The sequence below is a fragment of the Bos mutus genome, chromosome 10 (genome assembly GCF_027580195.1).
Source record: "Bos mutus isolate GX-2022 chromosome 10, NWIPB_WYAK_1.1, whole genome shotgun sequence".
In the NCBI taxonomy this organism is placed as follows: domain Eukaryota; kingdom Metazoa; phylum Chordata; class Mammalia; order Artiodactyla; family Bovidae; genus Bos; species Bos mutus.
Window position 1 is genome coordinate 82,933,918 of NC_091626.1, and position 23,009 is coordinate 82,956,926.

The 23,009-nt window shown below is 41.5% G+C and overlaps 1 protein-coding gene across 1 annotated transcript; it reads right to left on the reverse strand.

The window, feature by feature from the left end:
* Positions 1-47: 47 nt before the first annotated feature.
* On the reverse strand, positions 48-19,949 carry EIF3J (eukaryotic translation initiation factor 3 subunit J). The gene is made up of 8 exons (XM_070378337.1): positions 19,394-19,949; positions 19,210-19,313; positions 9,098-9,152; positions 8,554-8,645; positions 5,453-5,567; positions 3,468-3,629; positions 2,159-2,232; positions 48-1,821 (listed from the first exon to the last, which is right to left on the reverse strand). The coding sequence occupies exons 1-8, from the start codon at positions 19,440-19,442 to the stop codon at positions 1,690-1,692; spliced, it is 783 nt and encodes a 260-aa protein (XP_070234438.1). The 5' UTR covers positions 19,443-19,949; the 3' UTR covers positions 48-1,689.
* Between the last annotated feature and the right edge of the window lie 3,060 nt (positions 19,950-23,009).

The following is a 23,009-nucleotide window of genomic DNA, read 5'->3' on the forward strand; positions in this document are numbered from 1 at the left end:
TTTAGGAGCTGATACAGTATTTAGTAAAGAATAGCTGTGCCTGTAGATTCCAGTTTCAAAGGAATTTAATATTATTTACACAGTTGAGGAACAGATGATACATTTCCATTTGTTAGAAACTGATCTCTATAATAAAATAGATTTTAAATTCAGTGTATGTCATTACTACTGCTAAGGAAACCTTAGCCCTTGGCTGCCTTGAAGCAGTCTTTATTGGCTGTAGTTATTGCTGTAGAGTCCATTCTGTAAATTCCTCAAGTCACTGGATGGCCCTGTCTCCACTTGGTGGTCTACAGAGCTCTGATTGAGACTCCTACTCCTATGTAAGAGAAATTTAAAATACTTGCTCTGTCCCCATTTTTGATTCCATGGCAGTTTCCAACAAAGTCTCTAAGCACAGATTTGGTTAAACTGGTAACCAGAATATATATAATAGAGAAGATCACCCAGTCTCTGCATACAGCCATCACCTGAGTTACAAGCTCAGTTACTCCAAAATAAATACTTCTAGGTATTTAATTAGGCCTTAGTATCTAAGCAACCAAATAATTTCTCCAAATAAATAAGAGGACTGCAGCTCCGTCCCTTTGTTGCTCTAGAGTGACACTGTTAAGGACTTTGCAAATCACTTTTCTTCTAGAACTGCACCTACTCATCAAGCACCTACAAAGCTTTCTCAGTATATAGAACTCTCGTCCCAAGAGCTTTGTTCTATACTCTCCAAAAATATCTCTTGGGAGGTAACACAAAATTTAAGTCCTCACAATAGTGACTTTATTAAATTAGTTGCTTTATAAAACATTGCAGATGTCATAATTGTTAACATAACAATTTACCAAACTGTAGTTAACTGGTGCAATTTGCTGAGCATGTTTTATAAAGGAAAGGAAATGCCAAAACCCTGTTAAAAGTTGTTCCACTGCAGTCTTGGAGAACAAAGGGAGATTTGTTTCTCAGACACTCACATCAGGCAAGTAGAGCAGGTGGGGAGTTTCCCTCCCCCATCTGAAGCTCCGTCAGTAGAACAGCCCGATAAATAGAGACTATACAGTCTATAGAGATTCCACAACTCGTACTGCAACGATGGAGAGGTGTACCTTCTTCAGCTTCAAAGCTGGAGGGTTTTGGTCATTTAATTATCAAACTAGTGCTCTGCAGCCGCCGTATCTTCGCTGAGATCAGCAGTCTTCTCCACACTGTATTTTTAATATCCTCACGCTCAATCTTAAGACAAAGCAATTTTAATACTAGGTGCACACCACATGCCCTTGCAGCAGACCGCTTTTCTCGACAAGTTATGAAGTAGTTCAAGGAGGTATGGTTAAGGCTGTATTACTGAACGGTGCTGGTAAATACTACACAATTTTTTTTTGTCATGTTGCAACCTTTGTTTCCAATTTAGTGACTGCTGCTATGGAATCAGATAGCAACAATGACAACATTATTAGGTTTGTTTTTTAAAACTATGATTTAGTAGCAACAGAGATTCCCAATTTTAACCCCTTGGCAACAAGATCCAAGTTCCCTCATTTGCACATTAGCACCTAAGTGTCAAGGGATTAAATAACCAGCACAAAAGATACTGCACTTCTGATTGTAGCATTTGGCAGAACTGAAAAGAAAGGAAGTTGTGCTACATGTTGAAGGGATTGTGGGCAACAGAAAGAAGACGCCAGGAGAAGATAAGCGTCACATGAAGTCCTCGTAGTCCTGTGCGTATCCGCCGTCGTAACCCCCGTAGTCCGCCAGGTCGTCTTTCATGGTGGCCTTTAGTCCCCCTCCGGGAACCACACCTTTCTTCTTCTTTTTGGCTTTGCTCTGCTGAAGATAAGAGAGAGTTAGATCTTAAGACTTTATCTACTATGGGCATCTGTATTAGGTACAGCAACCCTCAGAGTCAAAAAAAAACTCTGGTTCCAGAAAAACCGAGTTCTCTGAGATTCCAGAACTAAGCCAGGGTAATTTCTATTATTACTTTAGAAAAACATGAACATGTCTACAAACAGAAGGATGACAATGGCACTTACACCCCTGTCCTATTCCAGTATAAATGGTATTAGTGAGCTCTTGACTTCTCCTAACCAGCCTTGGTGAAAATACCATGTCTACACCCCAGTATGCGTGTAACACACATTTCCCACCCAACTCGCTCTTTTACCTTTTCTTGCTTCTGTTTTTCACTGCAGAGTACAGTCAATGAATTGGTAATCTTTTTCAAGTCATCAATTTCCACTAAAAAAAAAATAATTTTTAAGAATTTTAGAGAATAAGTAAAAAAGCAAAATACACATTCTTCACGGTGTCATGAGAAATCTAATTTGTCCATCATTAACTTCAGTAACTTGTAAAAGGCTGTTAATTTCTCCTAACATGATAGAGAATCTTAAGTCTATGGCTAGGCTCACAAACCAGAACTGTTTAAAACTGCAAACCCAGCAACAAAACTTTATGATGATCTATAGTCGCCAAGACACCACTGTTTAACCAGAAACTGGAAACATCTACAGCTCACAGTGCTCCCTACCATTCTTCCGTATCCAGTCTAAACACACAGAATAACCATGCCTTATGGAAATTACATATCCTTAGTTTTCAGAGGGGAGAATCTGAATCAATATGGAAGGCCAATCCTCAAAGCCACAGACGACAACTCCCCGACCCCTGAGGTTTCCATTTTCTAGCACAAGAATGAAAATGAAAACAGTAGGTATCTCAGGAGTCCCAAGTGCCTGCCCTACCAGGAAATAAACTTGGCCAACGCATCCTTCCACCCCATTAAAATATAAAGCTGGAAACAGACACGAGTTTTTAGCTACCAAAAAAAGTGTTCAATTTTGGTTAGCACCTCTGAAACAGAACAAATAGTGTGTACAAAATAAAATGACAACTATAGGCATATCACTGACCAAGTTTAGAACCTTCCACTTAGTAATCATTTCCCAAAGAAAATCCACTTTAAAATTTCTGTGAAGAATTTCGTTCTCGGTCTTAAAAATAGCAAAGACTAGCAAAACTAGGCCCTCCCACCTTGGTGCTGTACCACCACTGGCTGCCGTCCCCATACCCCATGCCCCTGAAACGCATGACTCTTCTGGGAGCATGAAACGAAACCCACGGACCCAGAGACTGCGTGGCAGCTCTTGCAGCTGGCTTCCTCATTTATAAAGTGAAAAGACACTCATCTGTGGTCTCAGTTGTAAAATTCTGTATGCTTTTCCCCAAAAGATACTTCCTTAGCTCCCTTCAATATAAAACAAGAAGCTAGTCTTTTATTAGCTGTTGTGCCAACAAGCACAGATGTCTCTCTGGGAAGCCACTGTAAAAACACTCAGCGTCCTCAAAAGACCACTTAATGTGTATTTGCAGAACAACATTCCTAAGCTACCTGCTAAAAAGCAAATCTTCAGTGTATTAGAACATCCCCTACTTAAATCCATCCACAGGGGTCAGAGATGAGAATTACTTACATGAAATACAAACATCTCGAACTAAGGCTTCCAAAAAATTGGCATAATATAGTGACTTTTCATATTGTGTAATTTTATCTTTTAGTAACTTTCCAAACTCTGTGAAGTCATCTCTTGAGGATGGGTTCATAGCGTCTATTCCATAAACTGTATTATTAACACCTGTAGGAGAAAGGGGACACGCAAACTATCAGATTTTTTAAAATTTAGAAAGAAGCCTATCATACCTAATAACCCTATTATTTCATTCTAAAACAGAGGTTCCCAACCTGAGTCGACTGAACTCTTCGGACAGAATCCAAGTGGTCTGTACATAATTACTGTGTCACAGGTTATTCAGTATTTTGATACCTATTCCAAAATAAATAGGTTTCCTTTGTAAGTAAAATCCTCTGTACTTTATGCATTTAAAAACAGTATGTTAAGAAGGGGACCATAGCCTTCACTTGGCCCAAAGGAGTCCCTGGCACAAAAGGGAAGCTCTAAAAGCACTTGTCCAAGAACAGCCTACAGCAAAGATTGAAGACAAAGGGAAAAAAGCCAACAAAGATGGTTCCTGTCCAAGTATCCAGCTAACCACAGAAGCTACGTAGGAGTAAACCATGTGCTAAATCCCAACAGAAACTTTAATCTAGCTTTCAAGGGTTCTAGGCTGTGAGACAGACGCTTCTGTGTGTGCGCTGTATGTGCTCAGTCGCGTCCAGCTCTTTGCAGCCTCATGAACATGGCGCATTTTCTAAGAAAGACTGGAGTGGGTTGATATTTCCTACCCCGGGGGATCCTCCCCACCAGGGGTCAAACCTGCATCTCTTCCGTCTACTGCACTGGCAGGCCAGTTCTTTTTAACACCAGCGTCACCTATTCCTCTATAATCAAGTCATTACTTGTTCACACTGATCCAGTACTTTAGTATTAGAAACACAACATTAAAACCCTATTAACCAAATGATCACCGCATGAATACATGTTTTTGCTTTTAATCTGTAACTGTGTGTCCCATCTTAGAATTTATTACCACATAAACCCTTCTCTTTAATAAACACAGGGGTGGCTTTTACCATCCTATGAAGACAGGATAATGGGCACGTGCCCTCTGTAATGCGATGAGAGTGGTGGAGACATGTCAAGCGCTTGCCAGTACACAGAAGCATCCACGGCAACTCTTAAGATTGCTGAAGACTCACTAAGAAGTTAGCTCACACTTCCAGTGAAAAGGAGAGTGATCACTACAGTCAGCCTGCTTGGTCCATTTTAAAGAAGGGACCGGGGGAGAGATCAAAATAACTAGATCCTTCTAGGTTTCATTTCAAGGTTATTTAACTGTTTCAACAGGATATTCTACTCTGAAAAAGTACTCAATAAGCAGAGACAGCAAGTAAATAAAATGAGAACTTTTAACTATTTTCTCTGACTTTGAATCTTCATCCTCTGTGCCATGTAACTCCCCCTGGAACTCTCTAAACTTAAATTTACAGAATCCTGAACATACCTTTTACACTACCCTAACCACAGCGGCAGGCACGGGACTTGGGAGTGGAAGTCCTCCGAGGGTAGGGCACGGTGAAGGCCAAGAAGGGGCAGAGCCTCAGCCTCACCAAGGCCAGCACGCTCTTGCCTAAACCCTACGAGACTTTAAGACAGTGACACGCCTACAGTCAAACGCTTAAATCTCAGAAAGTTACAGACTCACATTTCACCCAAATTTCATCCAGCGGATACATATACTTAAATCAGCAGTATACTTTATTTGGGTTCAGTAACTTAATCATCTTTTATACAATACTCAAATTATTCAAAAATCTGAGCATGTATCTCACTCTACATTAAGTAATGAAACCTCAAATACAAACAAAAGAGATTAAGTTCTAATACCTAAATTATCATGTTTCTTCAAGAAAGATGTTTTCTGAATTTTCAAACTACTAAGACCTCCACAGTATTCACTTACAACTTCAATACTACACTGTTACCACACCCCCACTTACCAAAAGTTTCTTTTGCTAATTCAAGGTCAGACTCTTCCTGTAATTTCTTAAGCCGCAGTTTATCTGCTAATTGTTCTTCTGGTGTTAGCACTTTAGGTTCTTCAGGTTCTTCTAACTAAAATGAAGTTTGAAAATAGCTGGTTATAATGAACGCAGTACATATCTATCCTGTATATAATTTTTTTCTGGACATATATAAATAATAACAAACATTCATAGTGTTTACTGTATTTCTACAGTAAATTCTTTTAGATATCCTAATGTTATAGGAAAAAAACCCGAGTCACAGATTAAGCAGCCTGCCCATGGTAACAGAAGGTTAACACCGGTGGTAATGTCACAGAGTTAAGATTTGACGACTGGGTTTATTTCATGGTGATTTTTTTTTAATTAAGGAATTGAGACTGCAGACAAGTTGAAAATAGCTTTCTTATATTCTGACTAAAACTGTATACTGAAAAATCTTTTCTAGAGTAACTGTGGTAATATTTATCAAGTTTTAAAAATATTATTATATGCTTTAATAAAATAATTCCACTTTTAGATATTCCTCTTAAGAAACCAAAGATGCACACAAATATTTAACCAAAAGGAGGTCAAATGGGGTATTATTCATAATAATATCAAATAAATGTAGAGATGATCTAAATGTTCCACAACAGAATGGTTCAAGTATATGGCACATCCATAATAAATATTATACAGACATACAAAAAAATTTTTTTCAAAGAATTAGAAAAACATTTCCCCCTTATCTTTTTATTCCACTTCTTTGACAGGACAATTAATAGTCTAATTTATATCCTTTCTATATGCCATCATAAGTTTCTATAACGAATATGTTACTAACAGGAGATACCTTTGATAATAGTGGGAAAAAGGTGAAGGGAATTTGTGCCATTCACAAATCTCCGTACCTGTGCAGTTTGAAGATTTTAATTCAAAAGGCCACTTCTGAGACAGGTCACATTTTGTTTCTCATGGAGAAGATTTTTCAGAAAAAGGGGACCATCTCCACTGTACTGACTGACCTGAACACCCTTGTTTCCTGCATCAAAACTGAGTATGTTTTAACAACACTTCACCTGAGATAAAATTAATGCACTGAGTGTAAGGTTTCTTTACTTTGGAGACTAATATCAAGATACAATAAAGTAAGTATAATGCTAAACTTCAATGACCAACTTCTTTGAGCTGTAAGAATCCATTCCTTGTTCTGAACAGATAAACATACATGTAAGTGATCTCAGATATACAAACACAAGTTACTAAAAAGCATCTAAAACGTTCCTGACTGGGGGGAAACAAACATTCTCACATACTGTTGGCCATGATAATTTGCTACTAAGAAGGAATCACAGCAGTTGATTCCAGGCCTAAGAGAGTTCACCAGAGGAGCTTATTGTGCCACAGAACCACGGACCTTTCACAGACTAGCAGGGCTCTGTGAAACAGAGGAAGACAGAACAACTTAGAGGGACCCCACTGTCCAACGCTGGGACAAATTAAGCATTAAAAAAAATAATCGCTATATCTAAATGAAATTCATAAAGACCTGTAAGTCCATAAATTTACTCAAAAAGAAAAAACTGAAACCTACAAAATCCTTCATTTTTCACCACTTAAAGTTACCACACTCCCTCCTTACTCTGAAAATTAGTAATTAAATGAATTAAGCTTTTATGCTTTCTAGTACAAACCATATCCAAAGTAACCAAACAGAAAAAAAAGGGGGAAAAGTCAGCCAATAAGAAAATGGAAGTCATAGAATGAAGTATCACCTTTCTGACACCTAAAGAAATAATTAGGCAATGATCACCAGTGACACTCCTAAAACTGGGCCAGCAGTAAAAAGGAATCTGTAATGTTACAGGAGAAGGGCCAGGTTGTCATCAACTTGACTCAGTAATCAATTTTAGCATCACTAATAATAGTACAGACATTATATGACCTGATGTGATGCAAGGTGCTTGCCTGAACAAAGCATATGCTGGGATATTCTGGGACAATTAGATGCACATAAACTGAATGTAGACGACGTTTAAAAATGACTTACATTCGGAGCGTAATTATATGAGACACAGCTTTGCTTTTTCAGAAATGCATACTGAAGTATTCAAAGGAAAAATGCAGAATGTTTGTTATTTATTGGATTATATTTTAGCAAAAAAAAAAAAAAAAACAGATGAAGCAAGTTGGCAAAATATTAACAACTGGTAAATTTAGGTGATTTGTATATGACCCATTATGCTACTTTCTTGAAATTTCTCTTAATAAAAAGTCAAGGGAATTCCCTGGTGGTCCAGTGGTTAGGCACTTTCACTGTGGAGTTGTTTCACCAGGTTAAAAATAAAATAAGAAAGCTTGCTATGTATGATCTATGGTAAGATTTCCATGATTATTAACTAAAGCCAAGGTGAAAATAAAAAATGGGTGGAATATGACCATGTAGTTGTATACAAATATATAAAGTCACCTTGGAGACATCGTAATACACCAGTATTTAAGTAAATACTTAAGTAAATATTTAAGTAAATACAGTATTTAATACACCAGTGTATAAGTAAATACACTAGTATTTACTTATAAAGGGAAAGAGAACAAATCTGTGAAGAGTTGGGAGCCCCTCTTAATACCATTTTGATTTCTGAATCATGTAAATGTGTTTTCTATTCAAAAAGTAAATGAACACAAAATTCCTGATCTTGCTCCAAATAATCAAAAACAACATTTATATACTACATGGCAGAGAAATGGATGCTTTTTATATTTACTCAAAATGTACAAAAAAAAAAAAAAAGACTAATCTCAGCTAGAGAGAGCTGCAAGACACTGACAAAAGCCCTGACTGTGGGCACAAGACAGTCCTGCCGCCTCAAAGTGTCTGTGAAAACCTGAAAGGCATCTAACACATAACGCTTCTCGGTTTGGTTTTTGCAAAAACCACAAATTCCATGTGTTTGGGATCACCTTATCTGATGATATCCATGCATAGCCTTTACAAAGCCCTTTACACACCCAGGTAGCATCTGCTGCTTGCTAAGGTTCTGCACCACTGCTGACGCGAGGATTCTGTACTTTGGAAAATAAACAGGACTTACTCTCTTTTTAATTTCTTCTTGCCTTTTCTTCTGCTGCCGTTCTTTCTCTTTTATTTTCTCTGCTATTTTTTTCTTTTCTGAAATTTTTACTTCTGAAAGTAAAGAAATGTTTTAATCATAGTTAATCTTAAATATTTTCTAGTTTATGAATGAGACAGACATGACACTTACATACTTCAAGAGATCAAACCTCTCCCAGCTCCAATTTAGATGGTGATTTTCTGGCAAATAAGAATAGAAAAATTCTGGGACTTCTTTCTCCTCTCTAATCTCACCCCTAAGATCCAAACACTTCCTTTCATGTTTCCCCACAGTCCTTTAGGTGGGACTTAGACCATTCAACTGTGATGCCTCATCCTCTAATCTGTTTACATTTTAAAGAGAGAAAGAGAAAAGAGATGCAGGGAGAAGAGAATGAAACAGAAGGATGTTTGGTTTCTAAAAATAACCAAAATTTCCAAGTTTGCAGCATTTTGTTAGTTGTCTTAACATAAGCATCAGAGTAAGATCTAAACCCCAAAACTGAGGAAACCCAATGGATCACCTGGTTTTACTTCTGCTGCTTCTTTTTTCTCATCATCATCATCATCCCAGTTATCCTAAACAAAAGAAAACTCCATTAATACTTCTTACATGCTTACTCTTCCCTGTGATCTTTATTATTCTAACACCAGAGAAAAAAGTTCACTGGGTTTTTTTTTTCTTTTTCTTTTTTGGTGTTACATTAAATTTATAATTTTGGGAGAACTGACACAATGTTGAACTGCCCTAGCCAAGAAAAAGGGCTATCTTTTCATTTGTTCAAGCCTACCTCTGTATCTTTCAAAGAATTTTTTAAAGTTTCTCTTAAAAGGTTTTGCATATTTCTCATTAGGTTTGTTCCTAAGTATTTTGTCTTCCCTGTTGCCACTGTAAACATTTTCTTTCCATTTTCTGTCCTCTGGTGGTTGTATCATACGAAAGCTACAGGGTTTGTATGTAAACTTTATATCCTGCTACTGTATAAACGTAAATACATATATGTTGTGCTCAGCCGTGTCCGACTCTCTGTGACCCCACGGACTGCAGCCCACCAGCCTCCTCTGTCCGTGGAATTTTCCATCAAGAATACTGGAGCAGGTTGCCATTTCCTACTCCAGGAGATTTTCCCAACCCAGGGATGAAACTCACGTCTCTTGTGTCTCCTGCATCAGCAGGCAGATAGATGCTTTACCACTGCACCACTTTGAAACCCACGTACCTTACCAATTACGTTTATCACTTAAGTTAGTTCCATCACTGAGTCTCTGTGGTCTTCCAGGTATACTACCACATCATCTGCAGATGAGACAGCTTTACTCCTCCTTCACCAATTTGTGTGGCTCCACAATTGATTTATCTTATCTAATCGCACTGGCAAAACCTCTAGTACAGTATGAAAGAACAGTGGCAGAGAAAATGGGGATCAAGTCCTTGTTCTTCTCTTAACGGAAATGCCTACAGTGTTTCCCCACGAAGTGTTATGTACCCCACCACATTTACGGAGTAAAATTTTAACTTTTCTTTTACTGCTCTGAATTCCAAGTCAATTAGAAAGTCTTTTCTTAAAGCAAGGAGTTTTCTCTAGAAGATGTATGCCCCCATTGTTTTTTCATTTAGATCTCTGATCCTGTGGAATGTTTTCTTCTCTACGATGGATCTGAGTGCGGATCTAATTTTATATTTTCCCAAATAGTTACCCAGTTGTCAAAGCACCATCTGTTGAAAAGTCCACCTTTCTAGTATCCTATAATAACTATAAATGGAGTATTATCTTTAAAAACTGTGAACCACTATGTTGGTTCCAAATTGGGAAAGCAATACGTCAACGTTGTATATTGTCACCCTGTTTATTTAACTTATATGCAGAGTACATCACGAGAAATGCCGGACTTGATGAAGCACAAGCTGGAATCAAGATTGCCGGGAGAAATATCAATAACCTCAGATATGCAGATGACACCACTTATGGCAGAAAGTGAGCCTCTTGATGAAAGTCAAAGAGGAGAGTGAAAAAGCTGGCTTAAAACTCAACATTCAAAAAACTAAGACCACGGCATCCAGTCCCATCACTTCATGGAAAACATATGAGGAAACAATGGAAACAGTGACAGACTTTATTTTCTTGGGCTCCAAAATCACAGCAGATGGTGATTGCAGCCATGAAATTAAAAGACACTTGCTCCTTGGAAGAAAAGCTATGACCAACCTAGACAGCATATTAAAAAGCAGAGATATTATTTTGCCAACAAAGGTCCGTCTAGTCAAAGCTATGGCTTTTCCAGTGGTCATGTATGGATGTGAGAGTTGGACCACAAAGAAAGCTGAGCACCGAAGAACTGATGCTTTTGAACTGTGGTGTTGGAGAAGACTCTTGAGAGTCCCTTGGACTGCAAGGAGATCCAACCAGTTAATCTTAAAGGAAATCAGTCCTGAATATTCACTGGAAGGACTGAATCTGAAGCTCCTCTTAATACTTTGTCCACCTGACGCGAAGAACTGACTCATTAGAAAAGACCCTGATGCTGGGAAAGATTGAAGGCGGGAGGAGAAGGGGATGACAGAGGATGAGGTGGTTGGATGGCATCACCAACTAGATGGACATGAGTTTGAGTAAGCTTCAGGAGTTGTTGATGGACAGGGAGGCCTGGCATGCTGCAGTCCATGGGGTCGTAAAGAGTCGGACACAACAGAAGTGACTGACACTGTACACCTGAAACCTATAATACTGCAAATCAACTATACTTCAATTTTTTAAAAAGCCCATCTTTGCCCCATGATTTACCATATACTGTTTTCCTAGACACTTGCTCTATTTCTGCTTTCTATTCTATCCCACTGGTTTGTTGTCTCTTCATGTACTAGTATGTACTGTTTTAATTAGAGGCTTTATAGTATGTTTTTAATGTAAGCTGGGGCTAATTCCCCTTTTCAGGTTTTTTAGTGTTTTCCTGGCCATTCTTGCACACTTGTTTCTCCATATGAACTTTTATATCAACTTGTCTAACTCCACAAAAAAGCTTCTCCATTAACAATTAAAACACAAGACCACCAAGCCAAAGCTAATGGCCTCTCTTAAATAATTCACAGTAGTTTTAAAAGAAAATTTGAGCTGTCTTTACACTTACTTTCCCAAATGTAAAAGCAGCCAACATTCTGGCTAATGGTTTTAATTATTTCAAGCAACATTTCACACAACATAACCCTGGCAAATGAATTAAATCTTTATAAAAATTTAAGCCCAATTTTTTAAAATTAAATTTAAAAAAAAGAAAAAAGAGTTAAGCTCAGTACAACAGAGGAGTCAAGAGCTGATCCACAGCTTCATGGAACCAACTCCCTAACTTGGGCAGGCACTTCAAGGTGGCTCTGCAGCCTCTCTTCTCTATGCCTAGCACACAGTCCCTGAGCTAAACATTAAACAATTATCAAACAATTTTTAAAGGGTCCACAGAATTTAGAAGGGTTAAGTTCAACACAGAAAGACACAGTCCTGTGTTTAAATAGGGCTTTAACCTACAGGTAACCTGACCACTGTCTCAACCACCACCAGGCGCCCTAGGACACGCCACCTGAAGCTTAGCCAGAGGATGACGGGCAAGGCAGGAGGCCCTGGCGAGGCCGGAGGGGCAGGGCTGACGAATATGCCACAGCTGCGACAGCAAGCTTCTGGCTTATAAACCAAGAGGCCATAAATCTGAATCAGGCTAGGTGTCTGTAAAGTAACCAAGCGTTGATTCTTAATAAAAATCTAAATCCAAAGAAATAAAACATCCTGATCAAGGCTGCCATGGAGTGGGAAGAACTTTGAAGAGAAGTATTTTTATAATCACTTTACTTTTGCAATTTAACCCATAGTTCATAGTTAACAAACACAACGAAAGCAAACCAGCTAGTCACTTTTTGAACATCTAAGAGTTAGAAATTAAGACGGTAAATGTTCGTATCACCCTGCCGGTTTGCTTAAGTGCTTGCATCAATACAGCATTGCACAAAAGGAACCAGAGAGCTAACACTAAAAGTTGACTACTACTAGAAGTTTTTGTCATTTTAATCTTCAGAGAACGTAAGAAAGCTGGGTTTGTGAGTGGTATGCTACTTATATGGTTCTTAGACAAAAGAGCTACCTGCTGACTTCTAGGGGATGTTTGTAACTCCCTACTAATAACAGTGACGATAACAGCAGCGACGACAATAGATTGCATTTACTAAGTGCTTGCTCTACACTAAGCTCTGTGCTAAAGACTTTATGTTTAATTTTGTTTTTAATTCTTTGGCCACACTGCACAGTTTGTGGAATTTTAGTTCCCTGACCAGGGATTGAACCTGGGCCCGTGGCAGTGAGTCCCAACCACTGGACTGCCAGGAAGGTCCCCAAAGGACTTTACATATGGTAACACAGTTAACCCTCACAAAAGTCCTGCAAGTCAAGTAGTGTTATCCCCACTGTAATACACGGACACAAAGACCCAGAGATAACTATCACACAATCTGGAAAACTAATGAAGGAACCTGTTTTGAACAGGATATTTCTTTACAGTGTCATACTAAACATCATTTCTTACCTGAATCTGAAGTATAAATGTCTGGGAACTAGGTCCCTCCACATCAAAATGTGTTCTTTCAATTAGTCCTGGAATGGAGTCCCCTGGAATTGCAGGGAATCCCATATCAAAGAGAAGGGTTATGGTACGTACTAAGATACGCCCAGCTGCAACTATGTCAGATATTCATCTCAAATTGCCTGTGATGGATTCTACTAATTTTAACAAATGAGTCTAGCAGCCTCTGGGAGCAGGAGCTCAAGAGGAGAGAGGCATAGCTGAAAATGAGCAGCCCCATCCCAGTAACCCCCACAGAGAAACAGCACAACGCGGCAGGGTTTTTGTTCAGTGCTGACGTTCCTCAGTCCCCTGTACCAGTAACACCTCACCCCCCAGGTCACCGCCTGTCCAGGGTCGCATCCACCCTGACTTTGCATCCCGCCTCTACCCCGCCCCTGGTTTCGCTATCGAAGAATAACCTTACTCCAGACGGCTGTCACACTGTCCCTTCAGTGCAAGTGTAATGAGGCCACCCGGATTTTCAGCACAGAAACGGTTTCAAAAACAGTGGCTCCCGTCTCCAAGTCCTGGAAACAACTACGACATCCGCTCCTCAGCTCATAAACGGACCATGAAGGCGCCTCACCCCACAGCGCTGGGAAGAAGACGCTCCTTTCTTACAGGGGCAGTCACTCCTGTACTGAGGATGAGCCTGCTCCTTTCTTACAGGGGCAGTCACTCCTGTACTGAGGATAAGCCTGCTCCTTTCTTATAGGGGCAGTCACTCCTATACTGAGGATAAGCTCCTCCAGAGGGGAGCACAGTGACGTCAGAAAAAACAGACTGGTCACACTTCCGAACAAATGTAATCCCCAAAGCTTTCCCCATGAACTTACGACAGTTTTTGCATCCTTAGTTATAAAAGTAAATGCGTAAAAGTAGAATGTTTAAAACTTCCCAATTTTCCCTAAACATCAAGACTTTGTAAATGCTGACAAAAAATTCAGATAAAATACAAGAAGGGTTCCTAGAGAAACAGCTAAAATTAATGGTTGTTTTTGGTTCAAGAGTTACCTATCAATATCCAATTAAATTCTTTAGCCAATTATCACTGGTAGTCAATAAATCTTTCAACTACAATATCCAAAAGTATTTCTTTTACCTCCAAAAGTATTTCCAAGTATTTAAAGTATTAATATCTCCAATATTAACCAGGCTCTTCTAAAATGGCCAACTTCCTCACAAGAGAAGCTGTTTATTAACTACCTGCTTATCTATACTTACGTTCTTCAGATAAACACCCAGCATCATTTGAGCCATTTCTCTAAAAAAGGGTGTTTTTCAAGTTTAAAACCTGCTTCCCAACTAAATACAACTAAGAATTGAAAACATAACAGAAAGAACTTAAACCCTGGCTTCTTTTTATTTCTAATGATGCAGCCAGTAGTTGGCTAGTCTGTCATCTTATAATGTACAACTACAGACTGTCACGTGCAATAGGAGAACATGTTTAGGGCTGAAACTGCTTCCAACTTAAGCAAGTGTATTTATAGATCATCCAACAGAAGCAGCTTCAATGAGCAGGAAAACTCTTCTGCCCCACAGCAGAAGCCCATTAACTAATATATATACCCCCTCCTTTTCTTCTTAAGCACAATAGTTTGGTTTAGATAAAGCATAATCTCTTGAAGCAAAAGAGTCTTTTACTGGGTATTCTGTAAGCTGTACCAATTCTGTTCTGAGAAACCTCAGAACTCTGGAGTGAGCTCCTGCCATGGCTAGACCTGACAGCAAAGCTTAGTTTTTAAAATAAGCTCAAATGTTCTTCCATCACCTCACTACTTGCTTGTCTCTGAAAGCCAGGGTATCTCTCTCAATAAATTCTACTTCACTTAATTCATTAAGCTTTTAACACACTACTATGGCTCAGCACTCTGCTGAATTCCATCTCAATACCGACCTGTCTCATATTTGGAAGTGTTATCAATCAATTCTACTTCAAATTCCTGGCTAAGCTAGATCAAGAACAAGACACTGAACATGAAACAAATGGCCTGTTTATTCTCAATGGTCCAGGACAGCAAATATATTAGGTAAATATTTTTCAGCAACAAACACACTTCCCAACTTAAAACTTACTAGTTTATAAAAAATTGTCAGGGTATTAAAATGATACAACTGATATTTTCTTCAAAATAATCTGGCTGGGTAAGGAGAGCAGGAAGACAGAATATAGAAAATAGAAGGTTGGACATGGGTTAATAATTATTAAACTTTTCTTTCCACTTCTGTATATGTTTAGAGTTTTTCATAAGACACACACATGCACACACACACACACCTTCCAGATATCCATTTCCTAGCAAAATGCCTACCTTCTGAAAACTTCCCAACAATCTCCCATGTCTTTGAAATATAATCCTCTACTTCAGAAGTGCTGTTTCCAATACTTCAAAAATGTCCTTACTCTGGTATATTTAAACTATTAACTGGGATACGATCCTAACAGACAGCTGAATGGGCATAATAAGGCATGCAGTTTTCAACTAATCCAGTTCTCTAGGGTCTTTTAAAGACATTTTGTAATAACATTATAGAAGCAAATGTGTGAGACGCTTAATTACAGCCAGAAGTTTTCTCAAAACAAACTCTACACCCTTTGAATAAATCTAGCTTCTATCTGTTTTAGTGAAATGATGGGAGTCTAGTAAAATGGAGTAAAAGTTGTATTGTTCCTGCTTGCAGTGGGTAGGTACTCACAGCAAGCAGAAAAAATGATCAACACAGCCTACACATCATTCCAGAAATGGAGAAGGAGTCTAGATATATGCCAAGCAGACAATTCCTCCCTGCCTCTGCGCTGATAGCAGGATAGGGTAGAAAGGGGAAATAAAGCTCATGTGAGAGGAAAGCATGCTCCCTGGTTCTCACCTTTTAAACTGGGAAGAAGCACAGCCTTCCCCTCCCCGCCCAGTGAATAGGAACAATTCTAATTTCACCTAAATCCACTTCTGCCACTATCAGACTGCTATTTGAAAAGTCAAGGGCAGCAAAATGCTATGTCTACTGAAAGACATTCACCTAGTGGAGCAAGTCACTGTAACAAAAGACCTTGGTGTTCCTTTCATTTCTCAGGATGTTACAAATGACATTAAGCCTATACTCTCAAAGGTTAAACACTACATGCTGACACAGACTTAAGAACTTACTGTTTCTACCTACCTTACTTTTGAAGGACTTTTCAAAAATTCACATACTGTATTCTTTAAGGACTGTGATTATTCAGTCTCATGAAAACTAAACCCTGCTAACAACTGCTACAAAGGCTCAGCATTAGAATGTGAGAATTCAGAAATTTGGTATTAATGTACTCCTTACTTTTTGAAAGTTCACTTTATGACACTTCACTTTTTCTAACAAAGTACCTTAGTACCTGTGTTCGCTAAGTGAAATCCAAAAACCATTTACAATGTTATGACAAGTGAAAATAGCATCTGTTTTTGCACTGAGCTGTTACAGTGGCAGTGAGTACCCTAAGCAGCAAGAGTGGCACCATCAAGGCCAAGTTCATTCTCCACCAAGCTCCTCAGAGTCTAAGCACCAAGCTGCCGGAGCTCTGACCTGTGTCTGTGAGCATCTGTGCGTTACCTTGACTGACGCTGTGCATTCGTTAGCAAGACGCGTCCTAAAGTAACTGCTTCTTTCAGCTTAGGAAAAGTTTGACAGGAATGCTCTAGTTTCAGAAAGCAGGGAAAACCTGCTCATTACCATTCAAGGTGACAAATTTCAACTCTAGATTCTGAGCAAGCAAAAACTTGCCTGACAACCATGGTCATTCCATTCAAACCAAAAAATACACAATAAACACCCATTGTGGAGAGAACTTACTCCTACTGAGCTAAAGAAAGCACAAAATGTGGCACAAAAATGACCCCAGATACACGATCTAAACAGCCTAAGCGTATTTTCCACTAGCCAGAAAAATTAAGACTACATCTAGAAGCAAGAGAGAATTAACATTTACCCAGTGCCTACCAAGTGTCAGACAACTCTGCTTAATGCTTAATATATTAACTTCTTTAAAGTGCAAAATAATGCCTGAGATAGCTTCTGTAATGCTAAGATTGGGAAATGGGGGAGGGGGGTGATTACAAAACTGGTTTATGTTCACAAATAGGAATGGTCAAGACAACAACATAGATCCAGGTCTGCTGATTCGAAACTGCTAGGAACCAAACTACTCTAGGAACACCTTATCTTGGAAATCTCTGAGAAACTCAACAGAAATAAAGCAACATTTCAACATGGAAATAAAATGGGTAAGTTCAGCTTCCTACTACTCAAAGATCAACTTCAAAGTTTAAGTAAAAGAAATACGCTATTTGTATAAATACAAACAAATTATGCACTGGAGAGACAAGATAACGTTTATGTAACATTTACCTTTAAGTAAGATTTACAACTCCTAAACCTCCAAAATTAGTTACAAGTGGTCAGAATTCTATTTATCAGGATAGACACCACTTATACAATAATTTCAGTCGGGCTTCTTCATATCAGTCTAGACTACTTCATTCAAACTTCATTTTCTGGTAATTCCTGATTCCCTAGTCTCTTCTCCCTTATTTCCAATTTTCCTAACATGTCTTAACTCCTGAATCTACTATGCATAGCAGTCAAAGGACAAATCTGAACTAAAGGCTCAAAACACAAAACCTGCCACAGTGCAGGGAGGTGACTAATATTCTGCAATGAGGGTGATAACACAATCCATTCCCATGTCTACACAACATTTAAATGAAACAAAAACGTAAATATCTTCACAATGGTGTTGCTTATTAATTAACCCCAAGGTCTGAAAAGCTCACACCATCCCTGAACCTCAGGCTGTTCAATGAATTGGACATCCACCTCATCAGACAAAAGTAAAATCTAAACAAAAGCAGTATGGACACGAAGTTCCTAACGATTATCTAGCTTAAATTTTTTTTATCTCAAGCGGAAAGATTTGTAGGTTTGTTATCATGAGCTGGGTGTAGAAGTCAGTAGAATAAACCATTCATTAAATGAATCAAAACCACAGAAAACCATTTTCCAACTCATATTAAATTTTATCTTCACGGAAATAAAGATTTTGAGAACTTCGTTAATGAGAATCCTAACACTCTGCACTTGAGAGATTTGTAACTGCTAGAAAAACGAAAACAAACGCACATACTGTCATCCGCAGCCACGAGTCCCCAGGAGGTCTCACAAACAAGCGAAGTGTACAAGGCACGGGAAAAACACAACACAGCGGGCTCGCTCGCCTTCTCCAACCACGACATCAGTATTTCCTTACGGGTTCCCGTGTAGATGAATAACCCACTCTATCAGCGCCCCATTTTTCAAGTCGCTGTGTAGACTAGCCAGGTTTCTGACCACTAAGGTAGCTATCTCAGTCCTCAATTCATCTTTTTACCACACGTAGGGAGAAGAGGGTCTAAAAATGGGGTCTAAAAATTATTTCACTTGTGTGTGGGGAAAAAAGGTGGCTGAAACTACACCACAGTATCTCACACATTTAAAAGCTCTAACAAACTCTACCAGCGGGCCTTTGGGGCTGGAGACGAGCTACCAGCCCGAGGGACGCCTAAGCTCAAAAAGGCTTGAGTGTTAGGAAACGCCCCATGTGGGATGAGCAAGGGCCCCACCTTACCCTCCCTTTAGGGCTGCAGACGAGCTACCAGCACGAGGGACGCGTTACGAGACGCCCCATCTGGGAAGAGCCAGGGGCCGCGCTCTCGCCTCCCGGTCTCAGCCCCGCGCAGTGCGCACGTGGGCCGGCCCAGCCGCGGCTGTCACCGCCTGTCGCCGGCTGGCGGGGGGTCCGGGCAGGCGCGGACCCTGTAAGACGGGCTGGGGCCCGCCACTCGCCAGGCAGGCTCGGCAGACCACGCAGCCCGCCTCCGGCCGTGTGGCCGGCGGACCGGGGGAACAGGGCACCGCCGGGCCCTGCGCTCGCGTCCCCACGCAGGCCCGGGCGGCGCCCCGGGCCCCGCGTCGGACCTTCCGCCCCAAGGCGGGCACCCCGGCCCACCCCGCGCGGACCCACCTTGACGTCCTCGTCCTCGTCCTCGCCCTCCCAGCGGTCCCCGCCGGCAGTGCCGCCGCCCCCCACCTTCCGCACCGGGTCTTCCACTGAGAACGTGTCCGCGTCTGCGGGAAGAGAGTCGCGTTAATGACAGTCTGGGGCCAGCGCCGGGCCGTCCCGGCCCGACCCCCGAGCTTCTCCTCACCCCAGGAGTCGGAGTCCCCAGCCGCCGCCGCCGCCGCCGCCGCCGCCATATCGAGCCGGGCGTGAGCGTGTGTGAGGGAAGACCGGGGAGAGTTAGCGCGGCGGAGGTGAGTCACCGGATCCGCGCTCGTCGCCCGCGCGGGGAACGCTGGGACCGCGGCTGACTCAACGCTGAGGCCCCGCCCCCTGGCGGCCGGAAGGGGCGTGGGGCGCGGCCGGAAGGGGCGTGGGGCGCGACGGGCGCGCGGGTTCTTCCGCGCTCCACTCGGCGCCTGAGGGGTCCAGTGGGCCAGTGGCAGAGGGAGGGGAGGGCCGGCCCACGTCGCGCGCCCCGGGAAGGAACAGGGAGGGCGGGGACCGTGGCGGCGCCCTGTCTGGCGCTTAGCTGTCGCCTGCCCTCTCCCGTCCTCCCAGGCCACCCTGCGCCCTCCCCAAGCGGCGCGGCGCGCCCTCTGCTCGCGTGGACCCCGTCCCCAGGCGCGGGTGACAGCGGCAGACAGTCCGCACGCCGCGCCCGGCTGTGGGCGGCGGACTGGCCTCCACGTCCCCGGGGCGCGCTATGGCGTGCTGGGCGAGATGGGCCTCTGGAACCCGAAGGGCGCAGGGCGCCGGGAGAAGCGAGAGGAGAGCACCGAGTTCCTGGCAGTCTCCCAGCCGAACAGCTCAGATTGAGCTCCCGGCACGTCTGCCGGCAGTGCGTCACGAAGGGATCGAAGGGAACCCCGGGGCCCGAGGACCTTCCCTTCTGTGAGCCCCCTGAACCCAGTACACGATTCATTCTTTCGCAGAATGATTTAGGAACTCAGCTAAACTTATCTGCTCTAGCCTTACCCTTAAGCGCACAATCAAGCAGTAAAAACAGACATGTAAATGATTTCGATACAGTGCAATGACTGCAACAAAAAGAAGCGTTGGGAGGTTAAATGCAAAAGGTTAACGTTAACCGCGGAGGGGAGCGGTAGGGTATTTGAAAGGTTTCCAGAAAGTGAGCGCTGCAGTAAGGAGTTTTAAAGACCCAGTGAAATTTGCTCTAGAGCCTTTCCGGTAGAAAGTACGCAGGTAGTCCCTGATATGACTGGCTACTGGAGATAAGCTGAACAGGTAAAGTGATTCTAATAAAGGGCTTAAGATGGGCTATCAGGGAAGCACAGTAATGCTGAAGAAGCTGAAGTTGAACGGTTCTATGCAGATAACACCACCTTTATGGCAGAAAGTGAAGAGGAACTAAGCATCTTGATGAAAGTGAAAGACGAGAGTGGAAAAAGTTGGCTTAAAGCTCAACATTCACAAAACTAAGATCATGGCATCTGGTCCCATCACTTCATGGCAAATACATGGGGAAACAGTGTCAGACTTTATTTTGGGGGGCTCCAAAATCACTGCAGATGGTGATTGCAGCCATGAAATTAAAAGGCGCTTACTCCTTGGAAGGGAAGGTATGACCAACCCAGATAGCATATTAAAAAGCAGAGACGTTACTTTGCCAACAAAGGTCCGTCTAGTCAAAGCTATGGTTTTTCCAGTGGTCATGTATGGATGTGAGAGTTGGACTGTGAAGAAAGCTGAGCGCCGAAGAATTGATGCTTTTGAACTGTGGTGTTGGAGAAGACTCTTAAGAGTCCCTTGGACTGCAAGGAGATCCAACCAGTCCATTCTAAAGGAGACCAGTCCCGGGTGTTCTTTGGAAGAACTGATGCTGAAGCTGAAACTCCAATACTTTGGCCACCTCACGCGAAGAATTGACTCATTGGAAAACACTCTGATGCTGGGAAGGATTTGGGGGAAGGAGAAGAAGGGGACGACAGAGGGTGAGATGGCTGGATGGCATCACTGACTCGATGGACATGAGTTTGCGTGAACTCCAGGAGTTGATGATGGACAGGGAGGCCTGGCATGCTGCAATTCATGGGGTCACAAAGAGTCAGACACGACTGAGCAACTGAACTGAACTGATGAAGACCTACAAGACCTAGAACTAACACCCAAAATACATGTGCTTTTCATTATAGGGGACTGGAATGCAAAAGTACGAAGTCAAGAAACACCTGGAGTAACAGGCAAATTTGGCCTTGGAGTACAGGAGGAAGCAGGGCAAAGGCTAACAGAGTTTTCCCAAGAGAAAGCACTGGTTGTAGCAAACACTCTCTTCCAACAACACGAGAGAAGACTCTACGCATGGACATCACCAGATGGTCAACACCAAAATCAGATTGATTATATTCTCTGCAGCCAAAGATGGAGAAGCTCTATACAGTCAGCAAAAACAAGACCAGGAGCTGACTGTGGCTCAGATCATGAGCTCCCTATTGCCAAATTCAGACTTAAATCGAAGAAAGTAGGGAAAACCACTAGATCATTCAGGTATGACCTAAATCAGATCCCTTATGATTATACAGTGGAAGTGAGAAATAGATTTAAGGAACTAAATCTGATACAGTGCCTGATGAACTATGGGCAGAGGTTCGTGACATTGTAGAGGAGACAGGGATCAAGGCCATCCCCAAGAAAAAGAAATGCAAAAAAGCAAAATCGCTGGCTGAGCAGGCCTTACAAATAGCTGTGAAAAGAAAAGAAGCAAAAAGCAAAGGAGAAAAGAAATTTGAATGCAGAGTTCCAAAGAATAGCAAGGAGATATAAAAAAAGCCTTCCTTAGTGATCAATGCAAAGAAATAGAGGAAAACAACAGAATGGGAAAGACTAGAAATCTCTTCAAGAAAATTAGACATACCAAGGGAACATTTCATGCAAAGATGGGCTCAATAAAGGACAGAAATGGTACGGACTTAAAAGAAGCAGAAGATATTAAGAAGAGGTGGCAAGGATACACAGAGGAACTGTACAAAAAAGATCTTCATGACCCAGATAATCACCATGGTGTGATCACTCACCTAGAGCCAGACATCCTGGAATGTGAAGTCAAGTGAGCCTTAGGAAGCACCACTATGAACAAAGCTAGTGGAGGTGATGGAATTCCAATTGAGCTATTTCAAATCCTGAAAGATGATGCTGTGAAAGTGCTGCACTCAATACGCCAGCAAATTTGGAAAACCCAGCAGTGGCCACAGGACTGGAAGAAGTCAGTTTTCATTCCAATCCCAAAGAAAGGCAATGCCAAAGAATGCTCAAACTGCTGCACAGTTGCATTCATCTCACATGCAAGTAATGCTCAAAATTCTCCAAGCCAGGCTCAACAGTACGTGAACCATGAACTTCCTGATGTTCAAGCTGGTTTTAGAAAAGGCAGAGGAACCAGAGATCAAATTGCCAACATCTGCCATATCATCAAAAAAGCGAGAGTTCCAGTAAAATATCTATTTCTGCTTTATTGACTTATGACAAAGGCTTTGACTGTATGGATCAACACAAACTGGAAAATTCTTCAAGAGATGGGAATACCAGACCACCTGACCTGCCTCTTGAGAAACCTGTATGCAGGTCAGCAAGCAACAGTTAGAACCGGACATGGAACAACAGACTGGTTCCAAATAGGAAAAGGAGTACGTCAAGACTGTATATTTAACTCAATGTATTTAAATATAAATATATTAAATAAATGACTATTATTTAAGTAAGTTAACTTATTTAACTTATATGCAGAGTACATCATGAGAAATGCT

Coding starts and splice junctions, on each gene's coding strand:
- EIF3J (XM_070378337.1), bottom strand. CDS start 19,442: ATGGCGGCGGCGGCGGCGGCGGCGGCGGCTGGGGACTCCGACTCCTGG. Junction 5,568..8,553: donor AAGAAGAAATTAAAAAGAGA/GTAAGTCCTGTT, acceptor ACTTCATTTTAG/TTAGAAGAACCTGAAGAACC. Junction 1,822..2,158: donor AAAAACAGAAGCAAGAAAAG/GTAAAAGAGCGA, acceptor TCTTATCTTCAG/CAGAGCAAAGCCAAAAAGAA.